This window comes from Musa acuminata, chromosome BXJ2-11 (genome assembly GCF_036884655.1).
Source record: "Musa acuminata AAA Group cultivar baxijiao chromosome BXJ2-11, Cavendish_Baxijiao_AAA, whole genome shotgun sequence".
NCBI lineage: Eukaryota > Viridiplantae > Streptophyta > Magnoliopsida > Zingiberales > Musaceae > Musa > Musa acuminata.
Genome location: NC_088348.1, coordinates 26,525,029 through 26,535,480, shown reverse-complemented (window position 1 = coordinate 26,535,480; position 10,452 = coordinate 26,525,029). Strand labels below are relative to the sequence as shown.

The window sequence follows — 10,452 nt, the reverse complement described above, 5'->3', positions numbered from 1 at the left end:
GGAGAACATAAATTTTCAGAAATTAACTCAGTTAAATAACACGTAGCAGTACATTTTTCCAGTGGATGAACGTTGACATTGGTCAGGCCACTGGGCCCCGCGCCATCCCTCTCCCTTATCACTTTGCCAAATATTCCTGACAACAGCTTACGTCTCCACGCAACAGGCCATATACAAAGGAGGAGATAGCGCCTAACTCTGCCAAAGCTTATTATGCTTGCTTCTCACAAAGAGGGAATAAAGCTTATGCCAGCTTCTCACACAGCAAAGCCAGACGTGCTACATGCATTCATGCTTTCCCACGCAGTCCACAACACAGTCATCGCCACTGCTACGACTGACGCAGTGAGCCCCCGCTGTTTCCGTGGGGAATAGTACTGTCACAAATTCCGGTGGTTAGCACCACCAGCTCAGCTTTGGAAGGCGGCGGAGGACAGGGCCAGAGATGCTGCGGTCTCGGCGAGGAGGCCGTCGAGGATACCCTGCTCCACTCCCACCACCACGTCGCTTGCCTCGTTCGCCACCGCGGGATGGCGCAGCAGGCGGCGCACGATGGCCTCCGGCAGGTCCGCTGCGACGAGAGCGTCGATGTCGGCCACCACGCGGCAGTCGGCGCCAGCCGGGAGGTTCTCGATCTGCGCCCAGAGTTGTCGCAGCAATGGCTGTCCGTTGTCCCTGACGAGGCGGGTGGTGGTGGTGGAGAAGAATGATGAGATCTCGCGACACCCGAGAAGGAGATCTACTAACTTCTCCTCTACCAGGTGGAACAGGAGCTTCCTGTTCCACCGATACCATAATGGACCGAGGAGGAGGCTATCGGAAGTGACGGTGCTTCGTTCCCCAAGGAAGAAAGGAAACTCCGGCTCCAGCTGATGGAAGACGATGGGGTCGATCGGAAGCGACGGTGAGTACCATCTCCACGTGTGAGCTCCGTCTAGCCCTGCACGCTCAAGTATGGTCTTCACGTATCTGAACTTTGGATCGCTGTACCTCAGTGCTCGGCCGTGGTTATTCTTTTGACAGTCCGATTGCTGCGCAAACGAAGAAGAAGAGGCAAAAGAGCGTGAGATTGGTTGAGATGGTAAGGCGCTGCATCTACTCTTATCAGGGATGTTCGTCTCTGGCAGCGAGTCAGCTGACTGAAACAGTGATGCTATTATTGGGAGTAAGCGAGAACATGACGGCCTGGTGGTCGTAGGTGACTGTGCTGGCTTCCTGATCCTCTCGGTGAACCGCTCGTTATCGGCTTTCTTGCACTTATCAAGGACCTTCTTCAGAGCCTTTGCTTCGCCGTGATCTCGGGAAGTTTTTGATGGGGGTAATCGGTCTGTTGCCTGTGACTGCAGAGGTTTAGGAGGCGGCATGATTGGCTTCTTCGTGCCACTTGCGATCTCCAATTTTCTCGTTTGAGGAGAAGAACGAGGAGATGGTGGATCCTCCATGGACAGTTTCTTCCCAGCTGGCCTGGTTCTTTTAGACTTAGACTTGGATTCATCTTCACCGCTGTGGCCACGGCCACGGCCGCTACCACCACCACCTCCTTGTCTGATGCTGATACCTTCCTTCACTTGCTTGGTGAACTCGCGAGTACCGTGGTGCCTCCTCCGGCTCTTGTTCTCGTCCTGGTGCCCGCCGAAGTCGCGCAAGTGGCCGATCTCTTGCACACCCTTATTGGTGTTTTCCTTGTTGAGTCGCAGAGAAAACCTCGGATCAACGTCGCAGGACCAAGCTGACGAAACCCTCGGTGTCTCCGGCAAGGAGCGGGAGCCTGCGTCGACCGATCTGATTTGAGTCGACGCTGCAACGTTGCAGTTTAACCTCCCGAGAGGCAGCCGGGGTGATCGCGACTCTCTCTTGGTACTCTGATCGCCAGCGCCATTCTTCTTCTTGTTTCGCACTCGAGACTGCGCTGGCGGCGTCCTCGGTGACGGAGAAGAGGCTTGCCCCGCGGAGGTCTCCAAGCCCATAAGGCGCGCGACGACGCCCGGAGTCCTCGGAGTCTCGGCCTGTGAGCTCCTCTTCTCCTCCTCCAACCACATCATCATCTTCTTGCTGCTCTTCGACAGTGAAGCTGAGGCTATTTCTATCCCGACCTGACAATAGTAACCAATCAAACGCTAAGGGAGAACAGAAAGAGAAGCCCGATCGTCTCGCTTGCAGACTCACAGGAACATCGTAAAGCTCGTCTTCGATGGCCGAGGTCGAGGACGACGCTTTCCCCTCATCCAGCTCCAAGCTATTCCTGGGCGCATCCAACCCTAAGTTGCATCCACAGGACAATCCAAAGTAAGTGATCTAGCTTGATAGGATGGAGAGATGAGGGGTTCTCCTTATACCTGTCGCTTGTTGAGACGTAAGCTCGATTCGAGGAAGCAATGACAGCGACGGCGGCGACCCTGGTGGATTTCTACCGCTGCCGGAGTAGAGCAATTGATGAAAGTGTAGGTAGTGAAGCATTCCACCCATGCAACCAGAGTTACTCTCCTTGCTGTCTCCTTTAGGCGAAGCCGTCGTACTCCATTGCGACTCTCTCCCCATTCTCTCTCTCTCTTCTCTCTGTCACCCCGATTATAACTCCTCTCAGAACGTGCCTGTAACTCCTGGGCACAACCTTTATGGTACCTGAAGGAATCAAAGCAGAAGAAAGAAAGAAAGAAGAGGAACAGCAGACGCAGAAGAAAGTAGATCGGCCGTGAAGGCCTCTCTATGGCTCTCTCTCTCCAATCTCAACTCCTCTCAGAGCAGGAGAAGACAGGAGAAGCAGAGGAGAGGAACACAAAAAAGCTTGTGAGCATGAGAGTCGCTCAAACACCGATCATTTCAAAAACACTGAAGACAGTGCTACGAACGCTGCAGGTGCCACCATCACGCAGCGGTCTGCCGCTCCATTAACATATCAGGTGGTTATATGCCATCACAAACAGATTCGTGTTGGGGAACGGGACGATCCCACCACGAGACGAAATGGATCGAGGGATCCACGTCGCAGCGCGCAAGGCTGCTGCAGCGGCGGTGAAAAAGAGGAGGTGGGTTTGCACTTTTGGAGGCACGCACATGGCGTGCATGGCAGCCATTAATGTGCGTTATTAATGCTGGTTTCTGCCCTACTGTATCCCTTCTATTTGAAATTTCAAAGGGCAGATTCCTCTCTCTCTCTCTCTCTCTCTCATTCATCGTACATATAGAATACGTTCGATCTCATCTTCAATATTCATTGATGCATATATTTATATCATACGATATGCTTGATTTGAGATTGGTAGGTACGGAGGGAGCGATGTCACGATGACGCTCGTGACATGTCCGGAATTGGACAGTTCGTTAGGCCGACAATTGGAGTAACGTAGGAGTAGGTGCAGGTAAATCTCATCAAGTAACATAGTAAGTGTATTGTTCTTTTGCATCGAGATTCGCAACAATGTCACGTGTGAACCTGATCATTTCGTCAAGTACCACCCTGATCAATATCTAATAGAAAGGTTAATAATTTGAACTATATATATATATATATATCAAATTTTGAGAGATAAATATGAAAATATCAAAATCAGATGATTGCTTATTAGTAGAATAATGATGATTAAATTAATTTCATATAAAACTAATTCCGTTGTATTATTACAACAATAAAATCACTAAGATCCCCCATGGAAGGGAATTTTTCTTTGTGGTGACCTGATTTAGATAACGGTGAAGTAATGATTAGCATATGAAGAAAAGGAAAAATATAGTTTCTTTTTTTTTTTGAACATGTAAGGTGAATTTTGATGTCATAATAAGATGATTTATATATGATAAATAAAACTTATCCACTTGGGATAATAATTGACATACTTATTAAAATAATATGTACTCTAAGAGAGTATCGATACGTTGATTTCTTTGTAAGCATGCATAATTTGGGTGCTGAAACATAGCTTATCAATAATTACTCTTCATTAACGAATGACACTGTTATAAATTGTTCAAATTAAAAAGAAAAAAAAAATTATTTTCAAAAGATTTATTTGAAAAGGTATTTTCTTTTATTTTTTGATAGTTATTTTTGTTGTGTCTTTTGAGAAAATAGTTATAATTTTCAAAGATTATGTCTTTTGAGAAAATAGTTAATTTTCAAAGATTATGTCTTTTGAGAAAATATCTATAAATAGCTATTTGGGGGTAAATTAAAAAGATAACTCTTTCATGCTCTTCTTCTTTACTCTCCAAGTGATTAAGTTAGACATTCTCTAATTCCTCTCTGAAGATTCTTTATTGTTTGCTCAATACAGATCTTCTAAAGGCTTGTCATATCCACTAAAACTATTTGCATCAAACCCAGAGCAATCTTATCGAGAAGAGGGTGCAAATATCGTTTTTAGGAAAGTGTTTATACACGTTTCAAGCCTAAATATCTTTCCTGAAGTATTCTTGATCTTGTGTTTGTTATTTGTTTCCATAGTGTTTTTTATCCTATTTTTTGTCGTATCTTTTTCCCAACAATCTAAAAATGATACCTTGTGAGTTTATACAAATTCACTATGGAGGATACAAATACCATCATATTATTGAATCAAGATTTTGTTCGTTTGGATTGTTTTGATTGAACGAATTTTACCTATTGGCAAGACAAGATGAAGTTCATGTTGACTGCTTTGAAGATCTTCTATGTGCTTGATCCAAATCTTCAACCAATTCCTGATCCAACCGACGATGACACCGATGAAATCAAGGCTGAACAAAAGAAAAGAAATGAAGATAAAGTCATGTGTAGAGGACACATTCTCAATGCTCTTTCGGACCGGCTTTATGATCTTTATACGGTGGAACCATCTGCAAAAGCAATTTGGAATGCTTTGGAATTCAAATATCATGCCGAGGAAGAAGGTACAAAGAAAATTTTAATTTCTAAATATTTTGATTACAAGTTTGTGGATGGCAAGCCAATCTTGGCACAAGTACATGATGAGTTGCAGGTCATTGTTAATCAATTGAAGGCTGAAAAAATTGAACTTCCTGAACATTTTCAAGTAGGGGCTGTAATAGCCAAGTTGCCTTCATCTTGGAAAGGGTATAGGAAGAAGATTTTGTATGACATGATCTTTATACGGTGGAACCATCTGCAAAAGCAATTTGGAATGCTTTGGAATTCAAATATCATGCCGAGGAAGAAGGTACAAAGAAATTTTTAATTTCTAAATATTTTGATTACAAGTTTGTGGATGGCAAGCCAATCTTGGCACAAGTACATGAGTTGCAGGTCATTGTTAATCAATTGAAGGCTGAAAAAATTGAACTTCCTGAACCTTTTCAAGTAGGGGCTGTAATAGCCAAGTTGCCTTCATCTTGGAAAGGGTATAGGAAGAAGATTTTGCATGACTCCAAGGATATCACTTTGGAGCAAATTCAAAAACATCTTCGAATCGAGGAGGAATCGAGGATGAGAGATAAGAGTGAGAACTCTTTTTGCAATATAAAAGCAAATGTTGTGAATCAGCCTAAGAATTCCAACAAAAACAAACAAAACAAGGAGAATCATTTTGGCCCCAAAAGAAATCAAAGAAAATTTAAGAAGCCACAGAGTAGAGGCTGTTTTGTTTATGGAAAACCTGGTCATTTTGCTAGGGATTGCAGATTTAAAAAAGGCCAGAAACCAAAAGCCAACTCCGTTGAGGGAGATGATAATATAATCGCTACGATGAGCGAAGTGAATGTCATATTTGGCAAGGTTTCTGGTTGGTGGTACGATACTTGTACTACCGTCCATGTTTGCTATGATAAGGGACTCTTCAAGACTTACAAAGAAGTCACAGAAGGGCAAGAGATTCAAATGGAAAATGAAGTTCGTTCTAAGGTGATTGGTAAGGGAAATGTGGAACTCACTTTCACTTTAGGTAAGAAAGCCACTCTTACTAATGTTCTTCATGTACCGGATATGAGTAAAAATTTAGTGAGTGGGAATCTCCTTAGCAAACCTGGAATTAAATATGTATTTGAATCCGAGAAGTTAATTCTATCCCGTAATGGAACTTTTTTTGGAAAATGCTATTCCGCTGAGGGAATGGTCAAATTATCTATTGTTAACAATGATTCTAAAGTTAATAAAGATGTTGCTTCTATTTATATTGTTGATTCTTATTCATTATGACATGATAGATTAACACATATTGGAATTAGCATGATTCGAAGAATGGTTAAGTGTGGCTTAATAAATTATCATTTTGATGATTTTAATAAATGTGAAATTTATGTTAAATCAAAGATGATTAAGAAACCCTTCAAAAGTGTTGAAAGATATACTAATTTGTTAGATTTAATACATTCTGATATATGTGAATTAAACGGCATATTAACGAGAGGAGATAATAGATATTTTATTACTTTTATAGATGATATGTCTAGATTCACATATGTGTACTTATTGAAACATAAAAATGATGCTCTTAATGCTTTTAAGGCATATAAAGCAGAAGTTGAAAATCAATTGGGGAAGAAAATTAAAGCTTTAAGAAGTGACAGAGGAGGAGAATACTTTCCTAATGAATTTAACTTGTTTTGTGAACAACATGGCATAATTCATGAACGTTCAGCACCTAGAACACCTGAGCAAAATGGATTAGCAGAAAGAAAAAATAGAACTTATCTAGAGATGATTAATGCTATGTTGTTGCATGCTAAATTATCTTATAATTTGTGGGGAGAAGCTTTATTGGCTGCATGTCATATCTTAAATAGAATTCCCTCTAAAAAGAATAAGATCTCTCCATATGAGTTATGGAAAGGAAGACGACATAACATTGATTATTTTAAAGTGCGGGGGTGTCTTGCATATTGTAAGAATAATGATCCTCAAAAGACAAAATTAGGACCTAGAGGAATCAAATGTGCATTTATAGGCTATGCCTCAAATAGCAAAGCATATAGACTTCTTAATTTGGAGTCTAATATCATAATAGAATCTCGAGATGCGGAGTTCTTTGAACATTTATTGACTTCTAGTAATAATGTTCATCCTCCAACTAGTGAAGAAATCTCAAAAGGTTGGTGAGCAACCTAAAATTCCTTTGATTGGACATCAATCAAGTTCACAAGAGGTTGGAGAGCAATCTTATGAATTAAGGAGAAGCACTCGTGTACGAAAAGCAAAAACATTAAGATCGGATGAGATTGATTCTCAAAGTATTTCTTTTTACCTTGTAGAAGGAACTAATGAGAGAGTATTAAAAACAATTCCTCTTGTTTTACAAGTGGAAGATGATCCTAAAACATTTAAAGAAGCTATGGCTTCTCGTGATGCTGCTTTTTGGAAAGATGCTATTAATGATGAGATGAATTCTATTATGTCAAACCATACTTGGGAACTTGTCGATTTACCTTTTGCCTCAAAACCTATTAGTTGTAGATGGATATTTTGTAGGAAGTATCATACAAATGGTACTCTCCAAACGTTCAAAGCAAGGTTAGTTGCTAAAGGATTTCGACAAAAGGAATGAATAGATTATTTTGACACATATGCTCCTATGGCTAGGATCACATCTATTAGAATTATTTTTGCTTTAGCATCAATTTTTTATCTTTATGTTCATCAAATGGATGTCAAAACGACATTTCTAAATGGAGACCTCGATGAAGAGGTATATATGGAACAACCCGAAGGTTTTGTTCTACCGGGAAATGAACATAAAGTGTGTAAACTTATTAAGTCATTGTATGGTTTAAAGCAGGCTCCAAAACAATGGCATGAGAAATTTGATGCAATAATTCTTTCTAATGGATTTGTTCATAATATTGCAGATAAATGTGTTTATCTCAAAACTTGTGATGACTATATAGTGATAGTTTGCCTTTATGTTGATGATATGCTAATAGTGTGCAACAACATAAAAGGTATTATAGAAACAAAGAGGTTTCTATCTTCAACATTTAAGATGAAAGATCTTGGGCAAGTTGATACTATACTAGGTATCAAGGTAAAAAGAAATAGTGGGGGATATGTTTTGAGTCAAACTCATTACATAGAGAAAGTATTGGAGAAATTCAGTCACTTAAAAATCAAAGAAGCAAATACCCCATTTGACCCAAGTATCAAATTAGTCAAGAATGTTGGAAGAACAGTGGCTCAATTAGAATATTCAAGTGCTATAGGAAGTCTTATGTATGCAACGCAGTGCACAAGACCTGATATAGCATTTGCAGTTAGTAAATTGAGTAGATTTACTAGCAATCCAAATGTAAAGCATTGGAAGGCTATTGAAAGAGTTCTTGGGTACCTTAAACGAACCAAAGATTATGGCCTACAATACTCAAAATTTCCTACTATTTTAGAAGGATATACTGACGCAAGTTGGATATCGAGTTTTGGAGATAACAAATCCACTACTGGTTGGGTGTTCACCTTGGGAGGTGGCACTGTTTCTTGGAAGAGCAAGAAACAAACGTATATAACTCACTCAACTATGGAATCAGAATTTGTTGCTCTAGCAGATGCAGGAAAGGAGGTTGAATGGTTGAGGGACTTTCTATTAGAAATTTCATTAACTTCTAAGAGTGTGAATTCAATTTCTATACTTTGTGATAGTCAAGCCACTTTAGCTCGTGCATATAGTGAAATATATAATGGAAAGTCAAGACATATAAGTCTTAGACATGATTATGTGAGGAAATTAATCAAGAGTGGGATTATTTCACTCACATTTGTGAAAACAAGTGAGAATTTGGCTGATCCATTCACCAAACCTCTTACAAGAGAAGTTGTAAGATCAACATCAAAATGGATAGGGCTAAAACTCCTTGAATAAAAGATCCACCAATGATAGCAACCATACTCAACATTATGAAATGAGTAATGAAGAGTTCAAAGGGTAAGAACAAGTCATTGATACGTGGAGTGGTTCAGCACTTTGAAATATTTTATGAGTCCCATCTAAAGATGTTAAAGTGCTGGTTGTCACCGAATGAGGGTTGAGTTAATTATACTTTTAATGAAGTTCAGTCAAGTTAGGACAAGTATCTCAAAGAGTGACAAAGATACTATAAGAACTTCACCTATATGAACTTAGAAGTGGTGCCGCTTCGATTGAGAGTTGGAGTTTCTCTCATAAAAGTTCATGAACTTGGATGAGCCCAAGGCCATATTAGGGCTAAGCGAGATTTTATGAGGAATACAAGAATGTTGTATTTATGTGTGTGGTATCACTGGTGTTGTCACGAGGAATAACAAATTCAAAGCTTTTATGCTATTTGGGATTTCGAGTTCACTTTATGATGCTTACACTAAGGTAATATTTAAATCGAAAGATATATTACTTTATTCATAAATACTATTTAATCACTTGGAGAAAATTTTTAAATTTGAACAAGTGGGGGATTGTTATAAATTGTTCAAATTAAAAAGAAAAAAAGAATTTCTTTTCAAAAGATTTATTTGAAAAGGTGTTTTCTTTTATTTTATTTTTTGGTAGTTATTTTTCAAATGTCGTATCTTTTGAGAAAATAGTTATAATTTTCAAAGGTTATGTCTTTTGAGAAAATAGTTAATTTTCAAAGATTATATCTTTTGAGAAAATATCTATAAATAGCTATTTGGGGGTAAATTAAAAAGATAACTCTTTCATGCTCTTCGTCTTTACTCTCCAAGTGATTGAGTTAGACATTCTCTAATTCCTCTCTGAAGATTCTTTATTGTTTGCTCAATACAGATCTTCTAAAGGCTTGTCATATCCACTAAAACTATTTGCATCAAACCCAGAGTAATCTTATTGAGAAGAGGGTGCAAATATCGTTTTTAGGAAAGTGTTTATACACGTTTCAAACCTAAATATATTTCCTAAAGTATTCTTGATCTTGTATTTGTTATTTGTTTCCATAGTATTTTTTATGCTCTTCTTTGTCGTATCTTTTTCCCAACGGATACAAGTCCATCTTTACTGCCAATATAAGCGGAGCCAATAGGGCAGACCTTAATAATTAAGTATTGTTTAAAGCTTTATCGGGCTTAAGTAATGAACATTGTCCACTGCTGTACAAGCAAAAACAGAATGCAGGATTGCCATCCAATCAAACGACGAACTTGTGGGCAACACACACCGAGGCCCACTCATTTTCTACGTAAATAATCCTGCGTTGGACTCAGGCAGGGACAGGAGAACCGCACTTGAAAGCTGATGAGCGTGAAACGTGTACGGCTACGATGCACCCGACTGTGGGTGTCGACCCACTTCGAGGGCACGCTCGTCATTAAGCCAAACGATGACGACCCCGCGCCAATCCTCGCATCCGCTGCTCCCCCGTCTCACCATTACAAGTCAAATTTCCCCTCCTCGTTGGGCGTATTTGTTCCAGTAATCGAATGCCACGTAGGGGTCTTATCTACTCCGCAGATAACCAAGACCGAATCGCCTGCAAAGTTAGCACGACGAGCCCGTACATTTCCACGCATGGAATACCCAAACTTTTACTGTCTGATCTCCATCA

At 40.0% G+C, this 10,452-nt stretch overlaps 1 protein-coding gene across 1 annotated transcript; it reads right to left on the bottom strand.

Annotated features, from left to right (window-relative positions):
* On the bottom strand, positions 1 to 2,999 carry LOC135627498 (uncharacterized). The gene is made up of 3 exons (XM_065133620.1): positions 2,337 to 2,999; positions 2,167 to 2,258; positions 1 to 2,093 (listed from the first exon to the last, which is right to left on the bottom strand). Exons 1-3 carry the CDS (start codon positions 2,536 to 2,538, stop codon positions 411 to 413), a joined length of 1,977 nt encoding a protein of 658 aa, XP_064989692.1. The 5' UTR covers positions 2,539 to 2,999; the 3' UTR covers positions 1 to 410.
* Positions 3,000 to 10,452: the final 7,453 nt, after the last annotated feature.